Raw genomic sequence first — 24,163 nt, forward strand, 5'->3', positions numbered from 1 at the left:
TTCCTGCCATGTAACTGGAATTTTGTATCCTTTGGCCAATACCTCCATAAGCCTCACCCTCCTGCCCAGCTTCCAGTAACCACTGCTAGAAAATTGTAATTACTTTTCTTTCTGTGCCTCTTAGGACTTCTACTTTTTTTTCTTTTTTTTTAAGATTTATTTATTTACTTGAAAGTCAGAGTTACCCAGAGAGAGAGAGAGAGAGAGGTATTCCATCTGCTAGTTCACTCCCCAGATGGCCACAGTGGCCAGAGCTGAGCCAGTCCAAAGCCAGGAGCCAGGCTGGATCTCCCAGGTGGGGGGCAGGAGCCCAAGGACTTGGGCCATCTTCTAATGCTTTCCCAGGCCACAGCAGAGAGCTGGACTGGAAGTAGAGCAGCTGGGACTCGAACCAGCGCCCTTATAGGATGCTGGCACTGTAGGCGGCGGCTTTACCTGTTACACCACAGCGCCAGCCCCGACTTCTACTTTTGAGGTCATGACCACATGATCTGTTCATTTTAAGTATCTCCATTTCTGATCCTGTGTCTTTTTCTTTTTGCCCTGTACCATTTTTTTCTCACAAGTTTCACAATCTCATTCTATTATTTTGTCCTCTTCCTAGTCGTATGACTGGTTTGCTGAATTTTAGACTTCTTGTCTTCTTATTAATAAGTTTGTTTAACTTTGTCAGAAATAGTTTATTAACAAGAAGTTTAACTATGCAAATTTAGAGTATACTTATTTGATGGCTTATGATAACAGTTAAAATATATTTGGGAAGAGTTTGCAACATAGAGAATGCTTTATGAGAGAAGAGGATATAGTTGCTTTACATAAAATAATATCTCAGTGGTATATTACAATATGTAGGACATAGGACAGGAAGGAAGTGCTTCAAGAGTTAGAGAAAAAAGTAACCACAAGCATGTGATTTCAGTCCCTTTGTCTTACTGTGCAGTCTGTGTCTCAGCTGCTTTTGTCCCAGGCAGTTACAGTAGTGCCTACAGGGCGAGGCACTGTCGGGGGAGATGGAAAGACAGGGATGCGTCCTAAGCAGAACCAACCAGCAAACGTGCAAGACGTCTTTATGAAGGCTTGAATTAAATCCCTGCTCGGTCACTGGTCATCAGATCTTGGGAAGTTTCAGTGCTGCCTTTTGTATGGGAGATAACGCCTCGTGTGCTAACCTCATAGGTGGTTAAAGTTATCATCAGCGCCAGAGGAGACACGTTGCATGTGAATGTGTTGAAAGGCAGGCCAGTCTATTTAGATGCCGGCCGTCTTTGTGATTGCTGTAACTGGCAGGTTAGAATTCTGGATTTGTCCTTTGTGCTGCCTGACGGAACGGACCCTGATTGGTGTCCTTGGTGTTGAAAGGCTTCTTAGGTCCAGTCAGTGCTAATAGGACTGGTGTTGGATGAGAGACCGGAGTGTTGATGCGAAAACAGATATGGGTTGGTCACATGCTGGGCAGAGGGAAGAGAAATGTGAGGTTTCTGGACACCTTGCAGGGTCAGATACTCTGAAATACATACATCATTTGACCTTGGCGTTCTTGGGGTACATCTTGTAGATGACATGTGTGTATACCATGTAGTGTGTGTTACAAGGTTCTTTATTTGGCATGGTTTGTATAACAGAGAAATATTACAAACAACCCACATCCATTAGAAAGGGGCAAATTGAATTATGGTAAACTTGTATAATGGAATACTCCAGCTATAAAAATGAATGAAGAAGCTCTCACCTTTAAGGTTGAAAAACAAGGTCTATTCTAGTACTAGAGTATGGCACCTTTTGGGTAAAATGGAGACTGGAATGTGTGCACATGAGGGAACTCTGGAAGCTCTAGAAGGTTGGACTGAAGCTGAGGTGGTGCTCACCTCCAGTGAGGTGAGCATCCCTGGGGCTAGGCGCAGGAAAAAGAAAATCATCATTGTGTGTGCTCACTTTTCTTCTGTAATACAAAACTTAGATATATTACTTATTAAAAAAATCAAATTGAAAAAGTCTTTATTTTGGAAGAAACTACCTTTGCCATCTGAAGGCAGGTTAGGTTGTGGGAGACACATGGCCTAGTAGGCCTTATCCACTTATTACTTGAATAATACAACATTTGTTTCTTTTAGGCTTGTGGTCAAGATTTAAAAAAAAATGGTTTAAGCTCACCAGAAAGATGCCTATTATTGGCCGCAAGGTAAGTAGAATCTACCTGGATCTCTTCTCTTTGTGTTTATTTAACCTAGTATTTTCAAAGGCAAAGTATAATTCTGTCCTCCAGCTCCAGGGGACATTTGGCCATGGTTGTGATGAGGTGAGTAGAGTGATACTGGCATCTGGTGGACAGTGGCCAAGGAGGTACCAACCGTCCTACACTGCCCAGGGCAGCCCCTGTAACAGAGAGCTATCTGGGTGATAACCACAGAAAGGGCTTGTGTTGTGGCAGAGTGGGTTAAGGCTCTGTGTGCCATGCCCGCATCCCATATGGATGCTAGTTCAAGTCTCAGCTGCTCCACTTCAAATCCAACTCCTTGCTAATGCACCTGGGAAAGCAGTAGAAGATGGCATAAGTGCCTTGGCCCCTGCACTCACCCAGATGGAGTTCCTGGCTCCTGGCTTCATCTTGGCCCAGCCCATGCTGTTGTGGTCATTTGGGGAGTGAACCAGCTGGTGGAAATCTCTCTGACTCTCCCTTTCTCTGTCAGTCCGCCTTCCAGATGAATACATAAATCTTGAAAACACATACACACACTCCAAAGGGCGCAAGTTGAGAATCCCAAACTTAACCCTTTCTCCAACATGTTTGACCAAAGGACAGAAGAAAAGTCTGTTAAGGAAGAAAAATTCAAAATTAGAGCATGTGACTTAAGTGTTATCGTGCTTCAGAACATTATTTGGCTGTGGTGAATGTAGATACTTATCTAGGAGTTGGGTGATTACATGGTTCAGGTCAGGGTTGACAAACTTTCCAGGGCTAGCTAGTAAACATTTGAGGCTCTATGATGTCTGTTCTTACTGTATCTGTGGCAGCTTCTCAACTCTGCCCCTGTAAAGGAAAGAGGAAGGTAGGGTAAGGAATGAGCCTGGGGGCAGGCGCCGTGGCTCACTTGGTTAATCCTCCGCCTGTGGCACCAGCATCCCACATGGGCGCTGAGTTCTAGTCCTGGCTGCTCCTCTTCCAGTCCAGCTCTCTGCTGTGGCCCGGGAAGGCAGTGGAGGATGGCCCAAGTGCTTAGGCCCCTGCACCTGCATGGGAGACCAGGAGGAAGTACCTGGCTCCTGGCTTCGGATGGGCGTAGCTCTGGTCGTGGTGGCCATTTGGGGAGTGAACCAATGGAAGGAAGACCTTTCTCTCTGTCTCTCTCACTGTCTAACTCTATCTGTAAAAAAAAAAAAAAAAGAATGAGCCTGGCTGTGTTCCTGTGAAACTTTCCTACAAAACAGTTGGGACTGCTTGGGCCCCTGGTGTGATAGGTGATCCCAGGTATAAAACTGTAATGAGATAACATATCTGTCCTCTTGCTCTTTGTATTCTTTGTAGTATAGTTGTTTCCTTCTCCATACCTTATCTGCCCTCACTCATACTGAGAAGATACCACCTCTGCCCTTCCTACAAGGGCAGGTGGTATCACAGGTGAAGATAAACAGGGCAGGGGCTGGGACTGTGGCATGGCGGGTTAAGCTGCTGCCTAGGACTCTGGCATTCCACACTGGAGTTCTGGTCTCCCAACTGCTCTGCTTCTAATACAGCTCCCTGCTAATGCACCTGGGAAAGCAGTAGAAGATAGCACAAGTACCTGGGCCTCTGTCACCCAGGTGGGACACCTGGGTGGAATTCCAGGCTTCTGTCTTCAGCCTGGCCTAGCCTCAGCAGTTGTGGCCATTTGGAGAGGGAATCAGCAAATAGAAGAGCTCTTTCTCTGTTTCTCCCCCTCTCTTACTCTGCCTTTCAAATAAGTAAAGTAAATCTTAAAAAATAAAAAGATAAACAGGGAAACAGGGCAGGCTGCTTGCAAGCTCTGCAGAAGGCAGGTGAGGCCTTGGTGTCTGCCTCTTCCCCAATGCCCTGTCTTGCCCCTCAGCTTTCCTTTGCTCTTTTTTTTAAATTAAAGATTTATTTATTTATTTGAAAGGCAGAGTTAGAGAGAGAGAGAGAGATCTTCCATTTGTTGGTTCACTTCCTAGATGGCTGCAGCAGCCAGAGCTGGGCCAATCTGAAGCCAGGAGCTTCATCTGGGTTTCCCACGTGAGTACAGGAGCCCAAGCACTGGGACCATCTTCTGAAGCTCTTCTAGGCAGATTTGCAGAGAGCTGGGTCAGAAGTAGAGCAGCCAGGACACAAGCTGGCACCCATGTGGGATGCTGCACTGCAGGCAGTGGCTTTACCTGCTGAGCCACAGCACCAGCCCTTCTTTTGCTCTTTCCCACCCTTACCTACCTTCAAGTTTCCTTTCACTTCTGACTTCTAATTTCCCTTCATTTTTCCTGACAAAACCAGAAAAGATGGCAAGTATCTTTAGCCTTTGGCCTGAATCCAGTCAGGTAACTGTGCTTACCGTCCTAGAAATCTCTGTTTGCAGGTTCATTTCCTCTTGTGGAAGCGGTAGCAGGGGTGCTGAGGGCAGTGAGGCTTCTGTTTGCTCCCTAAATCATATTGAACCTTCGAATCATCAGTTGTAGTCTTCACAGAGTAAGGGATGGAGCGGGCAGGAAGGTGCAGATGGACTGAGTCGCGGGACAGTGGGATTTCCTTCCACGCCTACGTTTCTTCTGTCCTTTCCTTTCTTGTTTTTCTACTTCAGTTTCTAGATTTTGAGAGAAAAAAATACTAGGATTCCAGAACCTGTTCTTAAATTTAGAGGAAAGAACAGAATTGGAAGACCCTTAGTGACTGTCCACTCACCCTTCGTTTTTCAGTAGCAGATTCTGAGTCTTAGGATCGGTGTTGTTTCATGTGTGTGTGGGCAGGTGCACCTGCCTGTTTCCTCCTCTCACTCATACTCTGCACTCAACACGTGTTCACTGAGCACCAGCTGAGCCTCAGATGCTTTGCTCAATGCGAGCTAGACCAAACCCTTCCTTTCATGGAACTTACGTTTTAGTATGAAAGACAAGCCCATAAGAATTGCGTTTTAGAATGAATGCTGTGAAGAAAGTAAAATTGAGTAGTGCAGCTGAGGCTCTGAGGCAAGGATTGGGAGTGTTTTCTCACACAGTCACACGGCATTGTGACTTTATTGGTCTTCTATGAGAACAGCATTGTTTATACATGGAAGCTCCGCTCTCACAGTTTGTTTCTGGTGCATGGTCGCCATTTATGCTGTATAGTTTTTTATTTACAACTTTAAAAATATCTCCATGTGCTATTGTCATGCACCGGCATTACTTGGGATTGTGGTCCTATTACCTGCCCACCTTGCCTGTTTGACTCTTGCAGATGTCACAGAAGTACCTTTCCCTGTGGTTTCGTGGGGGCGGCTGGGAACAGGGAGTGTGCAAATCTAAGATCCTCTTGTGCTCTCGTCTGTGGCTACAGCTGAGAAAAATCTGTATTAGAGATTTTAGGCATCACACGTTAGCAAATATGAGAGGGTACTTCAAAAAAGTTTGTAGAAAATTTGAGTTAAACGTAAGTTTAATTTTATGCAAAGAAAATTGGCAGTCTGTGCATAGTTTTTTCATAATGGGTATTTTCCACGAACTTTCGGAAGACCTGTTGTATTGTTGAAACTAGTACTGTGGCATGAATTGTGACATGTAGTCTCTCTGCCCAAGAGTCTCTGCCCAGGAATAGCTCCCTGCCACTCTGCCTCCCTACTTTGATCTGTTTTTTTCCCCCAGTACTTTTTATTACATAGATTTTGCTTTCTGTATCTCCTGCTAACAATAATCTTCATGAGAACAGAGGTTTCTTTTCACCATGTTGTTTTATTCACTCTGTATACCTATCCTACGGTAGCTGTTCAGCACATACTTGTTAAGCAGGTTGAATGGGTGAAGGAGTGAAAGACAATGACTCAGAAGCTGAGGCTGGGAGCCTGGAAGAGCAGTAACCACAGCTGATAAATTACATTACCGAAAGGACCTTAGTTTCTTCTAGCATTTCACGGTCAGGCAGTACAGGCTGTCCATAGCACCCTAAGGAGCTAGAATGCAGACTTGCTGGCCATTCTTAATCCTTGTGCCTGTGTACAGAGAGTCATGTGAGCCGTCCAAATTCCTGGTATGCTCTGTGGAAGGAACTCATCACTTACACAGGACCACAACCTTTTTTACTACATCTTGCCTAGTTTTCCTAACTACTATTCGTGACTGTACCTTTCTTGCTATCTCACATACATACTGTATCTGCTGCCAAGGCAGGAACGAGGTCCAAACACTGCCCTCAGAGAAATGCTGAGCTCAGCAATTGCAAACCAGATCTAGCAGTGGTGATGTCAACAGGGCAGAGAAAAGAGGTGTGGGGAAATTCAGTGCATCTTTGACCTTTAGGGAGGTTAGCCTTCCAAACTTCTGGGAGACGGTTGTACATGCCAGAAAACAGCTGAACGGTGGAAATATCATTGGATCTTTGAAAAGAATCTTATTTGTGTATTCTCATTTTGTTTGAAAGAGAGAAGAGAAAGACCTTCTGTGTGCCCATTCAGTATGCCAATGCCCACGGCAGCCAGGGCTGGGCCAAACCAAAGCCAGGAGCCCAGAACTTCATCCAGGTTCTTCTGTAGGTGGCAGGGACACAAGAACCTAAGCCATCATCTGCTGCTTCCCGGGGTACACAGTAGCAGTAATGGATAGGAAGTGCAGTAGCCAAGACTGGGACTGCAGTCAGCACTCTGGTGTAGGATGCTGTGTCCCAGCTGAGACTTAACTGTTGCACCCAACACCTGCCCCACACCACATGTTTTTAAGAAGAAACCTGCGATCTTAGTTCAGTTGACTGGACATTATAACTGGTTGTTCTGTTCTTTGTACTGCACTCTTTGCTAACCTTGTCTTTCTTTCCTTTGGAGATTGAAGCCAAGTTGAACCAGACCAAGGATGATATTAACAAGCACTTGTCCTTCCTGAAAGTGAACAAGGAGTACGTGAAAGCCTTGCCCTCCCAGGGTCTAAGCTCATCTGCAGTTCTGGAGAAACTCAAGGAGTACAGCTCTATGGGTATGTGCTCAGCCTGCACAGGGTCTGCTTCCGTAAAATGGCTAGTTAGGGGTCACTTACTGTTTGAACATTAGTAACTCATCCCTGCTACTACCAGCGTATGGTCAGGAGGGCCTGTTCTCTCTCTCAGGCTGAATTTAATATTTTTGAAAATTATGTTAGATTAATCTTTTATCTATAAGGCAAGTGAATACTAGACAGTGGAACTTGGTTCTGTTTTCTCTTACAAGCATGAATAAAATGTGTATTTGTGTTTTAAAAAGAATCCATTGTGAAATCAGTATAATGGCACCAAAGGAAAAGTCACTGTATTTCCGTAATCAAAAGGTAAACACAGGTATTAGGTTTATATCTGTCCATATGCACAGGTATAGAGACAGTTCTATCTGTATATACATTTCAGAATGTTGGAGTACAGTGTGTGAGTGTGGGTACACATGTCTGTGATCGTGGTGGGAGGGATAGATTGACCAGGTAGCTTAATGTTATGAGTGTAGCCTGTAGAAGCAGTCTGGAGTTATGTCCTGGTTTTGCCACTGAAAGGATGACCTTGGGGGAGTTACACAAATTTTGTATGCCACAGTTTCTGTGTGTCTACAGTCTACTTATCTGAAAGGATAGTTGAGATTAAATGAGATCTTAAGTGTAAATGGTAGATAGAGCATGTCATATTGTAAGTGCTTAATAAATGTTAACTATTGTTGCTGCTCTTACTAACAGAAACACATGCATATTTATTATAGGTTGAAGTCATACTTTTAGAAATAAGCTTTTTAGTTTGGTAGTATTTTAGATGTATAGAGAAGCAGAGGGGCCGGTGCTGTGGCATAGCAGGTTAAGCTGCTGTCTACAGTGCTGGCATCCCATATGGGTACGGTCGAGTCCCAGCTGCTCCACTTCTTATCCAGCTCCCTGCTAACGTGCCTAGGAAACCAGCAGAGGATGGCCCAAGTCCTTGGGCCCCTGTACCCACGTGGGAGACCTAGGTGAAGGTCCTGGCTCCTGGCTTTAGCCTGGCTGTTGTGGCCATTTGTGGAGTGAACCTGTGGATGGCAGATCTCTGACTGTGTCTCCCTTTCATTGTGGAATTCTGACTTTCAAATAAATAAGTAAATCTTTAGAAGAAAAAAGAAAAGTAGAAAAATGATGACAGAGATTTCTCATATGCTACTCACCCAACTTCATCTGATAGTAATATTCTATATAATCATGGTACATTTGTCAAAATTGAAGAATTAACATTGGCACACTATTATCAACTAAACTATAAATTCTATTTCCATTTCATCAGTTTTTATACTCATGTCATTTTTACTAATCCAGGATCTAATCGAGGATATCATGTTGCATTTTAGCAAATACCTTGTAAAATTTCTAATTGATGTGTGTTGAGTTTTTTGCCATTAGATGGCACAAAAGTAGACACAGTTTAGGCAATAGAATACATAAAACAAGGAGATTAGTACCCTGAGATCTGTCTTAAATATTTCTGTGATTTTGAGGGCTGCTGTTTGCTGCCACCCGATTTCCTTCCCTTCAGTTTTTAGATCACTGTCCGCGGCACCAAAGAACAGGAAATGAAACCTTGTGTACTATTTTTGAGAGGCTGGTCACCATGGGTCCAAAGACAAGCATGGTACCTATCAGCATCTTCTAAAGAGAGTGCAAATCAGACTGGCAGCTGGCGGAGCTTGGCAGGTTGCTGTGAGCATGAGGAATTTGTCCAAATGCTCACTACTCAGCCTTCTGCTCTCGTTAGACCTGCAGATCGTTGGTTGTAGAGCTCATGGGTGTGTGCAGCTTCTAGCTAGTGTGTTTCTGTGATTGCTTTCTCACTACCCATAGCCATGCTGTAGCAAGAAGACTGACACCTGCATCAACAGGTTGTTGGGCTGTGTAGAATGTCTCTGGGGTGCACCTCATACAGGAAGTGAAAAACCTGATTTTGTATTCTGGTCAGGGACTTCACTGTTCTAGTCTTGCAGGACACAACATAAGCTGCTGGAAGCAAGCTGTTTTGTGGGGCCCCTGAAACGAGGGTGCCTGTGATTCATTCCTGCTCATGGTTTGTTTTGTTCTTTTCTACTGACTACTTGTAGCCGTTTCCACACTTCCCCGTGTCGGGCTAGGATGGGAGAGGAGGAGGAAGCCATTGCAGAAAAGGCCACTGTGAAGCTCTGCTGAGAACAGGAAGTGGCGGCAGACAAAGGACAGTTTTCCTGCTGTTAGAAGGCAGTTGAGGATATGGCAGTGCTGTCTTTATTGGCCTCCTTGCTGTTTATTCCTTTCCCACATTGTTGTTGACACTAATTGATGGTCTCTTATCTTGCTATGGGTGCTGTTAATATCTTCACACAGTTGTCCATACTAATGGATGAGCTTTCCTCTTTATCTGACTGTGGTAGCTGTGGATTGACATTCTTTGTTCCTTGATTTACTGTGAGAATGCCACTGGGTTTCAGCTGATGTTTTTTTCTTTCTTTTGCACCCAGAGGAGTGTCTTCCTGATTCTGCTTTGATAGTACCTGCCTTCCTGGTGATCTCTGCTTACTCACCCGTGCCCTCACCTTTCTCTGCAGATGTCTTTTGGCAAGAAGGGAAGGCCTCCGGAGCAGTGTACAGTGGCGAGGAGAAGCTCACTGAGCTGCTCGTCAAGGTGAGTGGTGGGGGCTGGAGGGCAGCGCAGGTGCCCTGTGCTGGTTTGTGTGACCTTGACCTTCCTCTACACTTCTGCAGTTTAAAAAAGTGACATATGGAAAAGGTATTGTTAACAAAACCATAGAAACAGAAAGTGTTTGTTTGCCCAAACATATGCAAGTGTGTGTAATGCTGTCAAAGACACCTTCGGTCTGTAAGGAGTAATGTTACATGCGTCCAGGCTTCATAGGTGTCACTCGGAAAGGTGGCCTGTCGTTTGAGGATTTTAATGGTAGGATACTTAGTGATTGATAAGAGACAAGGTGGGGACACGTAGTTATAATTTCCTCCAGTCACATGACCTGAGATGTGCAGTTGTCTCACATGTCAGGTAATTACCATTCTTTGTCCACTTTAGAATTATCTTTAGTTTTTTTTCATTTCCGATCAGGCTTCTCTTTGAAGCTCTACTTCATCGCCCACAGTTGAGATTGGACAGATGAGCTCTGCAGTCTTTGTTTCAGCATCATTGTTATGAAGCCGTTCTCACACCCTGTTAAGTAGTGCACGTTGTTGTTCAGCGGTAGCTTGGTATGCTGCTCTTGTGTCTGTGCTTAGAGTCTTCCAGTTGCCTCCTTATCCAGGGGATGAGCCAGGCTCTGTGTAGCAGAGAATACAAGGCCTTCGGGAGCCAGCTCCCGCTTCTTGTTTTAACCACTGCTTTTATTTGCCACGTAGACATTAATCCTGCCTTACCTCTTTACTCAATACTCTGATCACGTTGTTCTCCCACATGTCCCAAGTGAAGAACCCCTGCTCTCAAAGTTCCACTCGGCAGATACTCCAGAGCACTCAGGGAGTTAGTCCCTCTTCAAGGTCCTTTGCACTGTGCACGTAAAGCTACTGTTGCACTCAGTTACTGCAGCTGCCTGATGCTGGACAGACACTAGTAAGGGCTTTGCATGCATTATGTGTGATTTAATTATTGTTCAGACCCTACTAGGTGCAGACCGTAATTTCCCCTCTTGGTGGATGAGGAAGCTGAACCCCAGACAGTTATTTGACCCACACAACTAAAAGTCCTAGGCAAAGCTGTGACTTCAGACTGGTCTGTTTAGTGTTATAGCCTGTGCATTTGTACTTCTGCCTATGCCACATTGTAAAATAATTTATTTATTTGAGTATCTGTCTCCTCTTCTGTATGTTGATTTTTTTTGGTTGGGGAACATCTGACCTTTTTTCTAGTTCCTAGCATTGTGTTGATACCTAAATACTTTGGTGCAGTGCAGGATTCTGTGTCTGATCCAGTGCAGTTGTCCGGCTTCACATCTGCTTGCGTTTCTTTGCAGGCTTATGGGGATTTTGCATGGAGTAATCCACTACATCCAGATATCTTCCCAGGATTACGTAAGATAGAAGCTGAGATTGTGAGAATCGCTTGCTCCCTGTTCAATGGGGGACCGGATTCCTGTGGGTGTGTAAGTATGTGCAAGCAACATGCAATAATCTTTTTTTAGCTTAAAATAGAAGTCTATTTAAAATATTTTAGTATATAGTTTATGATTATTGTAGAAAGATCAGATTAAGTGCAGTTTTAAAATGTTACTTGTAATTTTGTAATTCATAAAGTATCAACATTTTGGTATATGTTTTTCTAGATATTTTATCTCTTTACCTTTTTATTAAAATTTTTTTTTATTCTACATAAAATTGCTGTGATAGTTTAAAAACCACCCTAGGCTTATCAAATATAAATATTTTACCTCATCTACTCTCTGCTTTCTTCCCTTTCTCCCCTGCCTACCCACACACTACCTACCAACTACTTATCTGTATATAGTTTTTTGAATTACCTAGCAGTCTTTTTGCTAAACTATTATACTTGAGCTGAAAGTTTATTATTTTGCTGTAAACCAGACATCATTTAGTTGGCATCAGGAATGAGAAAGGGAGTGTCGCTGTATTTAAGGACACATAGGGGCCGGCGCCGCGACTCACTAGGCTAATCCTCCGCCTTGCAGCGCCGGCACACTGGGTTCTAGTCCCGGTCGGGGTGCCGGATTCTGTCCCGGTTGCCGCTCTTCCAGGCCAGCTCTCTGCTGTGGTCAGGGAGTGCAGTGGAGGATGGCCCAAGTGCTTGGGCCCTGCACCCCATGGGAGACCAGGAGAAGTACCTGGCTCCTGCCATCGGATCAGCGCGGTGCGCCGGCCATGGCAGCCATTGGAGGGTGAACCAACGGCAAAGGAAGACCTTTCTCTCTGTCTCTCTCTCTCACTGTCCACTCTGCCTGTCAAAAAAACACCAAAAAACAAAAACAAAACAAAAAAAAAAAACAAAAACAAACACATAGGAGGATTCCTTGTTTCTTCTGTTTTTTCAAATATATCATTATTTGTTTTCCTGAACTGTGGTGGACAAACTTCTGTTTGAGTTTGTCACTGTAAACTGACATTGCCTTCTCTAGGGAAAAAACCCAAACTTTAGCTTGTATAGGGTAACTGTATTTAACTCAGTGTGCTGTGGTGGCGACCTGGAGGTGCTAGTTCTCTCACATATGTTTACAATCCATTATTTATTTATTTGGAAGGCAGAGTTAGAAAGAGATGGAGAGATGGGGTGGGGGAGATCAGTCTCCCATCTGCTGGTTCATTCCCCAAATGGCCACAATGACCAGTGCTGGGCTAGGCCAAAGCCAGGAGCCAGGAGCTTCATCTGGATCTCCTACATGGGTGGCAAGTGGCCCAAGTACTTGGACCATCGTCTGCTGCTTTTCCCAAGCACATTAGCAGGGAGCTGGATCAGAATTGGAGAAGTGGGGACAGGAACCAGTCCCATACTGGATGCTGGAGTCACAGATGATAGCTTAACCAACTACACCACAATGCTGGCCCCAAGCAGTGTGCTTTTAACTAACATGCTCATACCATGAAAGTCAACATGTAAGTATTCAATAGGTTAAAAGTGGTATTAATTTTTTTAAAGATTTTTTAAGGATTTATTTATTTGAAAGGCAGAGTTACAGAAAGGCAGAGACAGAGAGAGAGAGGTCTTCCATCCGCTGGTTCACTCCCCAAGTGGCCTCAACAGCTGAAGCTAAGCCAATCTAAAGTCAGGAGCCAGGAGTGACAGGGACCCAACTACTTAAGCCATCACTGCCTCTCCGAGTCTGCCTTAATAGGAAGCTGGAGTCCGGAGTAGGAGCTGGGAATCAAACGTATAGATTCCAGTGTGGGATGCTGGTGTCAACCACTAGGCTAAATGCCTGCCCCATGTGAGCTTGAACTTCTTTTATCCTGTGTACTTGAGGATACATGTATTTTATAACTCAGAAATTCTGCTACCCAGAATATACCCTAGAAAAATTATATGCAAGATGTATGTACAAGTACTGAATGTACAATGTAGTGTTATTTGTAATAGCTCAAAACCAGAAATGATTCTGGCTTCTATCCACAGGAGGGCAGGTAAATTACGGAATCCGGTATGTGCGTCAGCCCTTTGTAGTTGTTCCTGACTGATACTCAGTCACTCTCCACCTTTGACCAGGCAGGAGCTCCCGGGTCCTTCTGTGTGACCCAGGTCAGCTTTGGAAGCCTTCTTTGGGCAGAATATTCCAGATTCATCAGATTCAGTTCCTGCTCCTGACACAGTGTCTGCTGTTTGTCCATGGAGCCCAAGTTCAATTTAAACTGTGTAAATCACAATGTTCAAAAGGTTTGTGGAAAATGGAACTATAAGAAAAGTTTACTTTGATGCAGAAAAGTTTGATGCAGAAAAATGTGTGTAATAGGAAAGCAGAATGATGGAGATACGGGTACATATTGTTGTTTTAAACTGTATGACCCACACATTTCCTTGGGAACTTAGAGGGATTCTTTGAGGCCTCATTTGAAGTTAAATTCTTTTAGAGAAGATTTTTGAAGGCTTTTACCAGTTGCTGGAGTTCTCTTGGACCCAGTTTGTGTCAATCAGTTTGTCATTTTGTAACATCCATGTGGTGTAGACTCGGACCACAAATCCACCTGAAGGCCCTCGTCTTTCACATCCTTGAGAGAGTCTTATTTTTCTTTCCCTGAATGTCAGGGTTGAGAACAGCAGTTTTTCTTGCTATCCTTTTCTGTGCAAGCTAAGTTTATTTCTAGTACTCCAAGGAGGGTGGGCTTTTTTCAGCGATTTCTTCCCTGTTAGACTTAATACCTTGGGCAGGCCCTAAATTTATCATTGATCTCTACTCTGTTCCTTTGTGAGCATAGGAGTTTGAAGTCTCCTGGGATTGGCACCATCCTCAGGGGGAAAGCTAGCTTTGATAATCACTTATCTTGCAGGATTATAGATATTGCTTTGTTTAGGGGTTTAGTATATTCCTTGGTTCATGGAAAAATATTTTTAAAGTATTTATTTGTGAGGCAGAGAGAGCCCTCTCCATTTTCTAATTCACTTCTCAAACACCTGCAACGGCCAGGGCTCGCCCAGGCCAAAGCCAGGACCTGGGAACTCAGTCTGGGTCTCCCGTGGGGGTGGCAGGGACCAGCTACTTGAGCCGTCCTGTGCCACCCTCTAGGATGCACACCACAGGAAGCTGGAAATGAGAGCAGAGCTGAGACTCAAACCAGGAACTTGAATTGGGACATGGACATCCAACTGGCATCTTTTAAGATTAATTAATTTATTTTAAAGGCAGAGTTACAGAGAGAAAGGGAGATCACAGAGAGAGATCTTCCATCCGCTGGTTCATTCCCGAAATGGCTGCAATGACCAGGGCTGGCCAAGCCGAACCCAGGAGTCAGGAGCATCATCTGGGTCTCCCATGTGGATGCGGGGGCCTGAGGACTTGGGCCATTTTCTGCTTTCCCAGGTGCTGGATTGGAAGTGAAATGGAGAAGCTGGCACTTGAACTGCCGGCACTGCAGATCATGGCTTAACCCACTGCACCACGGTGCTGGTCCCCCAACTGGCATCTTAACTGCCAAGCACCAGTCCTTTAAAAAATTATTTTAAAAAATGTTTTACCAAACTTTTTAGTTGCTCAAGAAATATAACCTATACTGCTGGAGATAGAAGTTCTGTAATTGCTTTTCCCGACAAAAGACCTTTGTATATTTGAAAACGCTCTTCGCCCTGAATCATCTCTCCCCCTATCTTTTCTGGTTACTCAGCTGCTCATTTGAGTTCACAAATTTCCAGTCATCCCGTTCCTTCTGTAACAAATGCCTTGGGGCTGTCTCTGGTTGGCCAGGCGAACTCAGTTCTCCCAGTGGGGAATGGATTGATCTTTCAGTCTTTTTTAAATCTGGGTTCACTAAATGTATCTCAAACCTTTTCTAAGTATTTTTCTTCTTAACTGTTTATTCTGTTTCTTTCTCTTTCTGGTGTGCTTACTGGTTCTGTATTGGTACATATGCTACTTTGTTGTTTTAGGTCTACAGACCTAAAACACTCTCATTCTGTCAATTACTCTCCAGTCTTTTGAACTCTGATTTCTTATGAATTCATGTTCTTATGACGTTGTCCTAGAGTGGGAGCACTTAGGAGGGATTGCTTCGTTCCCTCGCTTGTTTCCTTCAGGTTGGGCTTTAATTTCGCACGTTACCTAATGCTCCCTCCCCTTCAGTATGTTTGCATCTTAGCTCATCCCAAGGTGGCCCTCTCCAGGCGTCCCATTTGTTTTGATGCATGGTAAGTGGTTCGGGGCAGGATTCAGCGTAGTGTAAGTGCTACATCTGCCTGAGGATCTCTGGGCCTGTGGTGAGCATCTGTGGGAACCTAGCACGATTAGAGCACACTGCCAGTTTGAAGCACCAATACCCTGTGACCACTGATGATGTCTTCATTCATCCTATATCCCTGAGGTCTTCATTCTGAATGTCAGTGCAGTTCTCACTCCCCATTTTGTTCTGTTCTACCTAGCGGACTTGTCACCATTCACCAAGCAGAAGAGGAAGAACATGAGTGAGTGGCCCCTGGCTCCTCTGAGGGTTTGCAGGTGTCAGAGAATCCCTGGCTCCTCTGAGGGTTTGCAGGTGTCAGTGCGAATCCTCGGGAATTTGTTGACTCTCCGGGCTGACGGTGACCTCTGTGTTGCTGTACCTCTGTGCTCCTTGTGCGTTAATGTTTCTCTTTGTTTGTTTGCTTGCCAGTGTTTGTTTATTGTATCAGATTATTTCTCTTTCCTTATTTGATTGTCATTATTGCAGGTTTCAACTTTTTTCCCCCTCAGTATTTCAGATACTGAGGGAGAGAGAAATCTATGAAGGAATTTCTGCCTTCCATCGTGATCCAGAAGCCCAGCGCTGTGGGGGTTTTGCATGGCTACAGTTAAACCCTGTCTCCTTGTGATCTTTAGTGGATATGTCAGGACTGGGAGAAGGGACGAGTCTGAGCCCCAGTCATTTCAGATAGTTGCTTGTCGACTCTGCTGTTATTTGAGTCTGTCTCTCTTTAGTATGCCTGCCCCTCTTTGGTGAAATAAGAGTTCAGTGTGCAGAGGTGGGAGGCCAGGAGACAGTTCTAAGCAGCTGGGCAGTCTTCACGCTGGCCGCGGAGTGAGCATTTAAGCTCCTCTCACTCTTGGTTCTTCAGCCTTTTTTCTTTTAGCTCCTTCCTCAGTCACCATGATGGTTTCATATGCTAAAACACATCAGGTTGCCATGGAAACCCTCTTGGCATGTGCCATCAGGTCTCAACAGCCTCTGAAAGGAAGTTTGCCAAGTAGGTCATGTGCTGCTTTTGTTTTCTGAACTACATACGTTAGTGTTTTAATACCCTCTGAAGAAAGTTGAAAATAACAAGTAGCTACCGAAGCCACTGTTTTCTCACCTCATTAAGTTGCCTTTTTTTTTTTTTTTTTTTTTTGCACATAGGGATGGGGTGAAGAGAGGATTGGGAATGTAGAATTAGATATTTTTGCTTTTATGGTTGAAAATACACTGGAATTCACCTTTTGGCTTGACTGGTTTTGGACCTAATAACGGGATGTGCGAAGTGGGTGACCTGGGATTTAGGGGATTTTTGCTGGGAGGTTGATGCACTGGTGCTGCCCCAGCCTTCTGCACAGCTGGCTTGTCTCCTCATGTGATCTCTGAGGTTTTACCCTGAACCATAGGACACACTGCTGACTTGAGAGCTGACCTCAGCTGTGAGCATTCTGTCTTCTCCAGGACAGCAAGCAGAGGCCAGCAGTGAGTGCGCCATGCCCACGTCCTGTATGTGGTTTGTGGGTGGTGGCCACATGTTTCATGAAGGCTCCTGGAGTCCAGAGATGACTTAACTTTTCTGAGCTGATCTTCCATATAACTTCTGATGACTGCGATTTTGTGTCCAATGATGGTTTTTAGGAAGGTTCAGTAATCCTTTCTGATTCCATTTCTTTTTTTTTCCCCTCTGGTTCCATTTCATAGTAAGTTCTACATAATACTAAACCTAGGAAGTTTTGTTTATCATCAAGTGAATCACTTTGATCTCTCAAGGACTCGTTTTTCTCAACTGTAAAGTGAAAAACTTACCTGAGAGTGTATGACTCTTCAGAGGTGGTAAACTGTCGGTTCAGGGGTAGTTTTTTTTTTTTTTTTTTTTTTTTTTTTAAGATTTATTTATTTATTTGAAAGTCAGAGTTACACAGAGAGAGAAGAGGTAGAGAGAGAGAGAGGCCTTCCATCCACTGGTTCACTCTCCAATTTGCCTCAATAGCCGGAGCTGAGCTGATCTGAATCCAGGAGCCAGGAGCTTCTTCCAGATCTCTCATGTGGGTGCAGGGGCCCAAGGACTTGGGCTGTCTTCTACTGCTTTCCCAGATCATTTCAGAGAGCTGGATCGGAAGTGGAGCAGCCGGGACTTGAACCAGTGCCCATATGGGATGCCGGCACTGCAGGAGGCTGCTTTACCCGATATGCCACAGCGCCGGCCCCAGTTTTTTGTTTTGAAAGCACTCATTCTCGGTTATTATGGGAAGACAGCCGGTGGCTCTGACGTGCCTATGTTGGTCACAGTTTACTGAGAGTCAAGTCCGGCATCAAGAACTGTCAATGGAGGCTGGGTCTGTTATGTGTCAGCTGCCAGCCCAAGTCTGGAATATCACAAACAGATCTCCACCTTGGTGAGTTTGTAGTCAGTGAGGAGAACAGGAGGAACACAATGACCTCTGCATCTTTTGTTTGGACTCTCTGTCAGAGAGGCAAGGCCTAGCTTTAGGGAATTGTTTCACTTCATTGAAAGACTGTAGGATTTTTGTTTTGATTTCAGATAAGTAAGGCAACAACAGACTTCTAAGTAGGAACTTCTGTTTTTCTGGCATTCAAATTTGTCAAAACTGCAAGTTCACTTCAGGAAGTCTGAAAGTCTTTTTGATCTTCTAATATATTGCATAATTTACTAAAATTGTAACTTCACAGTTTCACATGATTCTTCAACAAGCTTTAAGAAATTAAGATTAAAATCAGTAATACAGATGTTTTTGAGTGGCTTGTGCTATCCTGTCTGAAAATGGAAGATTTATCATGGAGATGTAAGTGGCCTGTCAGGTGGAGCTGGGCAGGTGTGCATTTGTGCAGACAGTGCGGAGCTTCTGTGCATTCTTAGTAGTCCTTCTCCTGAGCCAGGATTGGGCTTAGCCAACAAAGCCAAATTTTCCTCCTGGAAGAAGTAGCAACATCTGCCCTGCAGCATGACCCAAGTCCTCGTCTGTTTCTGCATCCAGCCTTGTCAAGATCAGGGCAGGGAAGTGCATGCTTGTATCTGTCCCTATCTGGCCCTACAGATGGCATCTCTTCTTCATTATAGGTGACCTCAGGGGGCACAGAAAGCATACTGATGGCCTGCAAAGCTTATCGGGACCTGGCTCTAGAGAAGGGGATCAAAACTCCAGAGATGTATGTATGCCTGGCTCTTCTCCCCCACTCTGGGTTTGCCTCTTTGGAGCACTGCTGTGTGAAACTGAGCCTCATCATCTCTCTCCCCTTTCCTTCTCCCCCTTTTCCAGTTCTCTCTTCTCCTGTCCTGGCCTCTCTACCCTCGTGCAGCACAGTTCTGGATGGATTGGCCAGATTGTTCCCAGCTACACAAAGTTTATCCCTGGCATATACTCCAAGCTGGAGTGACATCATTTTCCCAAAAGTGGCAGAGTTAGAACACTCTTTGAGGCCGGCACCGCGGCTCACTAGGCTAATCCTCCACCTTGCGGCGCTGGCACACCGGGTTCTAGTCCCGGTCGGGGCGCCGGATTCTGTCCCGGTTGCCCCTCTTCCAGGCCAGCTCTCTGCTGTGGCCAGGGAGTGCAGTGGAGGATGGCCCAAGTGCTTGGGCCCTGCACCCCATGGGAGATCAGGATAAGTACCTGGCTCTTGCCATCGGATTAGCGCGGTGCGCCGGCTGCAGCGTGCCGGCCGCGGCGGCCATTGGGGGTGAACCAACGGCAAAGGAAGACCTTTCTCTCTGTCTCTCTCTCTCTCACTGTCCACTCTGCCTGTCAAAAAAAAAAAAAAAAAAAAAAAAGAAAAAGAACACTCTTTGAATCCTATGATACTTACTGTCAGTTGTCTGCAGCCTAAGGAAAGCTGTCTGCCTGTCTCAGTTCAATGAGCGTTCCTTACATAGTACAGGCTCCAACAGGGAGCTTACAGGTGCCCCTGTTGTATTCTTTTTTTTTTTTTTTTTTTGACAGGCAGAGTGGACAGTGAGAGAGAGAGACAGAGAGAAAGGTCTTCCTTTTGCCGTTGGTTCACCCTCCAATGGCCGCCGCGGCCGGCGCGCTGCGGCCGGCGCACTGCGCTGATCCGATGGCAGGAGCCAGGAGCCAGGTGCTTTTCCTGGTCTCCCATGGGGTGCAGGGCCCAAGCACCTGGGCCATCCTCCACTGCACTCCCTGGCCACAGCAGAGGGCTGGCCTGGAAGAGGGGCAACCGGGACAGAATCCGGCGCCCCAACCGGGACTAGAACCCGGTGTGCCGGCGCCGCTAGGCAGAGGATTAGCCTAGTGAGCCGCGGCGCCGGCCACCCCTGTTGTATTCTAAACACTGTTTTCTGTGCAGAACTTTCAACAGTCTTTATGAGGTTTACCCACTTGGCCACCCGTGGGCATATTTTGGTGTTTGGTGACATGTTCTCCAGACCCTCTCATGTGCAGTGTGCTCACACTGTGTGTTTGGGTTAGTGCTTTTCCCACAAGTGGCAGTGATGGAGGGGTTTGGCCCGTAGTCCCGTGCTACAGTTCATACTTGGCCTAGGAGAGGAACTCGGGTCTCCAGTCTCTCTGCATCTTGGGTCTTGGTGCTTGCTTGGTGGTAATGGAGATGAGATGTTTTCCCCTAAAGGGAACAGACTCATGACAGGAGTGGGGTAACAGATACATCTGGAAGCACACATTTCCTCCCAACTCTGCTTGCTCTTCAAATACTACTTCCAAATGGTATAGGAGAAGTGAGGACTGGAGGTTCCTGTGGTGCTATGGTCTCTCCGAGGGGACAGCCGCTGTGATGCTTGGCTGCCGCGTGGCATTCCTGCCCAGCAGCCTGCGCCTCTGCCTTGGCGTGTGTTGTGTCAGGACGCTCGCCTCTCACTGAGGTGCCTGTCTCAACAGCCGACTGTTAGGACCCTTTACCTTGTGCTGCTGTCATCCAGGTGCTCTGTCCTAGAATTTTCCTCCCGTCAGCCCTCATTTCTGCTTTGAATCCATTGGTGTGGAAATACTCCCCTTTTAAAAAAAAGATTCATTATTTACTTATTTATGTACTTGAAATGTAGAGTGACAGAGCGGGGGAGATAGAGAGAAATCTTCCATTTGCTGGTCTACTCCCCAAATGGCAACAACAGCCAGGTTTGGGACAGGCTGAAGCCAGGACCAGGAACCCCATCCTGGTCTCCCAGGTGGGTGGCAGGGGCCCGAGTATTTGGGCCACTTTCTGCTGCTTTCCCAGGCATATTAGCAGGGAGCCAGAGCCAGGACTGGAACCGGCACTCTGCTAGGGGATGCGGGTGTTGTAAGTGGTGGCTTCACTCTCTGTATCACATTGCCAGCCCCTGAAAATACTTCTTTCTGAGTTCTCTTTATTGCTAAAATGATTTCCTAACTAGTAGGGAAAAGGTTTCCACAGAAAACCAGTAGGCGAACACTTACAATAATTTGGGGGAAATGAATCAGAAGTTTACTCTGGCAATTTAATTTTGCTGCCAACCGTGTCCACCTTTGAATCCCATTTTGGTCTGAATTCCATTATTCTCCTTCACCAACCCTCTAGTGTGGCTCCCCAGAGTGCTCACGCCGCATTTGACAAGGCAGCCAGCTATTTCGGCATGAAGATTGTGCGGGTTCCGCTGAACAAGATGATGGAGGTGGACGTGCGGGTGAGTCCCCCGGCACCCGAGAGGCAGGAGGTGCCGCTCTGACTTGGGTTGTGGTTGCTGCTGGCGCTGGGGACCCCCTGCGGCTGCCGTCTTTTCAGTAGCTGATGAATCCTGGCGGAGTGATCTGTGCCTGACGCAGGGCTGGAAAGGCATGGGTTCTGCTTTCAGCACCATCACTTTCCTTTGCTTTCTCTCTTTATAAAGTGGATGTGGACTGACTTGCCCAAGATTCACTGTGATTTTGATTGGTTTGAATTGGTTCCATGCGATTGTGGTAGTCATTATTTTTATGCCTCACATTTGTGTGGAAGAACTACTAGTTTGTCAGGATCACACTTGAGCCATTCACAGATGAGGAGCTCGATTGACGTCAGTTCACACAAGGTGTTGTGGTTGGTTGTGGGGCTGGGCGTCTGTCTGAGTCTTCTGCCCCTGAGCTCAGTATTGATTTCATCTCCTCAATGTTGGTGGTATTGCTTGCAGACAGTTCTCCCCAAACACACCTCTCTGGACCTGCTTCTGTATTGCCCCATGATAGGGGCACAGGCTTCAGCCAGGTTGGAGTGGTAAAGAAGCGGGCACTGGTGGGGTGGGTACTCTAACCTTTGCTGCCCAGATTGCTCTTGGCAGCCAAAGGGGAGAGTGATTATCAAGCAGATTCTCAGTTTGCTTTGCACCTTAAATCCTTAGGCGATGAGAAGAGCCATTTCCAGGAACACAGCCATGCTCGTCTGTTCTGCTCCGCAGTTTGCTCATGGCGTGATAGATCCCATCTCTGAAGTGGCCAAGGTACAGGAGAGAAATGGGTTCCTTTCATATCACATTGAGATTTTAAAATAGACTAACGGTGCCGTGCTTGGCAAATAGAAGCAATTTTGATGTTAGGTTTGACTACCCTCGGGGGAACAGCTCCCATGAGCAGTGGGATAAGCCCTGCAGCTCTGTTGGGAGCCACTGCCTGCATGGCCTCCTTCGCAAGCCAAGAACAAGAATACTAGTATTCTGGAGTAGTACTGACTTGTTGATGCAGGTTCAGGAAGTAATCTGCATTTAGGAACATGCCCCAGGAGGGTGGTGCTCCACGTGGGGCAGGCTTCCGCAGCACCTTCACCTACCCCACCCCAGTCCTTCCACCCGACTCCCCGCCTCCCCTCTCCTGCTGTGACTAAAGCAGGGCCTTTTTTCCCTCCAGAGGCAGCCTCCATCAGAGCTCTACCCGTTTCCTAGTTGATTTTGCAGGGAGTTTGGGGTCATGCATATCAAATAGTTAGCACATTGCAGATGGATTATTTTTCAGACAAAATATATTTCAAGGATAAATCTTGCTAGAAATGTTAAAAATAGCCAGTTGTTTAAAACCTGGAAACTTGGGACAAAATAGCCTGATGTTTATAGTCCCCTAACCACCTGTGTTCTGAAGAATTTGTAGTGTTGGGGTCTGAGATGAAGTATTTTTATGTTGTTTGTTTTTGGAACTAGCTGGCTGTCAAATACAAAATCCCTCTGCATGTAGACGCATGTCTGGGGGGCTTCCTCATCGTCTTTATGGAGAAAGCAGGGTACCCACTGGAACAACCATTTGACTTCCGGGTGGAAGGTGTGACCAGCATTTCAGCTGATACCCATAAGGTGAGCAAAGGAGGAGGTCAAATGTGAGCAGCTGATTGTTTTCACTGTTATCGACAGGATAAACTGCTTTAGGCGTAGCTTTCCCCCAGAGTACAAAATGAAGTCTGGCTCTTCGCTTTTACCAGGTTAGCTAATTTAGGTGATAGGGTACAGGGGTAGAGGTGACCAGTAACAGTGAAAAGTTTCCTTTATGTCCCACTGGCCAAGACATTTTCTTTTTTAAATTTTATTTATTTATTTATTTTGACAGGCAGAGTGGACAGAGAGAGAGACAGAGAGAAAGGTCTTCCTTTTCCGTTGGTTCACCCCCCAATGGCCTCTGCAGCTGGTGTACCGCGCCGATCCGAAGCCAGGAGCCAGGTGCTTCTCCTGGTCTCCTATGCAGGTGCAGGGCCCAAGCACTTGGGCCATCCTCCACTGCACTCCCGGGCCACAGCAGACAACTGGGCTGGAAGAGGGGCAACCAGGACTAGAACCCGGGGTGCCGGCGCCGCAGGCAAAGGATTAGCCTATTGAGCCACGGCGCCGGCCCGGCCAAGACATTTTCTGTGTGTACTGATCATGGGTAGCCTGGGCAAGCTAGTGTAGTGGCCCTTCTGAGGCACAGTTGCCTGGGGCCTTGGGGTTTTTTGAGGAAGAGGAAGTGAGGATGACCCTGGGCCTACTGAGGGGTAGGTGTTAGTGTTGTGGCTTCTGAGCTGGAGTGGTCAGGAGCATGCTGGTGCAGAGTCCTTTGGGCAGAAGGAAGAACCTGTGTGCTCAGGAACGGCCAGCCTAGGATGCTCAAAGTCGCCACGCCTGCCATCCCTGGTGCACTGAGGTGCGGTCCAGGCAGTCGAAGCTCCTGCGAGAGTGTGTCCCCATGTGGATGGAGCATTATGTCTGCCTTGCTTTGACTGCATTTCTAGAGTGCATTTGCAACTAGACTGCAGTAGAGACTTGCTTTTCACACTCTAAATGACGTGCAACAAATTTTCAGTCAACTTTCCGCCTTACTCCCCCTGCCCATTTCCCTCCGCCATCCATTTTATGTGGTTTGTGAATGACGTGAGCGGCCTGTTAGCTTCTGTAGGAGTTACTCAGCGGGTACTTTTCTACGGAGAAACTGGTTACACGCATTATTTCAAAGCTGGATTAAGTAGCTTTTAGATTCTGAGTACCATTATGGTCTTAAAAAGAAACACAGTTATACAAAATGGTAATTTTAGTAGCTCCAAGTGACTTGAGTTCAGTCTTTCTTTGCTTTCAATGGAAATTTATCCTTGTTTCCATTTGGACATACTATCCCAGAAAAACATTTTAAGTAAAGGAGACCGCATGTTAGGAGTGGGTGGGGCTGAGTCACCCATTAACTGGGCTGTTCTCTGGCCTCAGCTCCCCCTTCCTGAAAAGGGAATTTAAACTCCGTCCCTTAACTTCCTT

At 46.0% G+C, this 24,163-nt stretch overlaps 1 protein-coding gene across 2 annotated transcripts in view; it reads left to right on the forward strand.

Moving 5' to 3' along the window:
• SGPL1 (sphingosine-1-phosphate lyase 1) overlaps positions 1-24,163 on the forward strand; it is a 53,877-nt gene that overhangs the window by 24,176 nt on the left and 5,538 nt on the right. The window contains exons 4-11 of one of the 2 annotated variants that reach the window (XM_051823813.3): positions 2,112-2,179; positions 6,993-7,140; positions 9,720-9,796; positions 11,127-11,255; positions 18,554-18,642; positions 21,007-21,112; positions 21,803-21,901; positions 22,592-22,741. In XM_051823813.3, the coding sequence (XP_051679773.1) occupies positions 2,112-2,179; positions 6,993-7,140; positions 9,720-9,796; positions 11,127-11,255; positions 18,554-18,642; positions 21,007-21,112; positions 21,803-21,901; positions 22,592-22,741 (866 nt within the window). Of the gene's footprint in view, positions 1-2,111; positions 2,180-6,992; positions 7,141-9,719; positions 9,797-11,126; positions 11,256-15,685; positions 15,879-18,553; positions 18,643-21,006; positions 21,113-21,802; positions 21,902-22,591; positions 22,742-24,163 lie in introns of those variants that run through there. The other variant, XM_089313404.1, reaches the window with a different exon arrangement.

The sequence above is a fragment of the Oryctolagus cuniculus genome, chromosome 15 (genome assembly GCF_051225735.1).
Source record: "Oryctolagus cuniculus isolate XC-2025 breed Fujian yellow rabbit chromosome 15, ASM5122573v1, whole genome shotgun sequence".
Lineage (NCBI taxonomy): Eukaryota > Metazoa > Chordata > Mammalia > Lagomorpha > Leporidae > Oryctolagus > Oryctolagus cuniculus.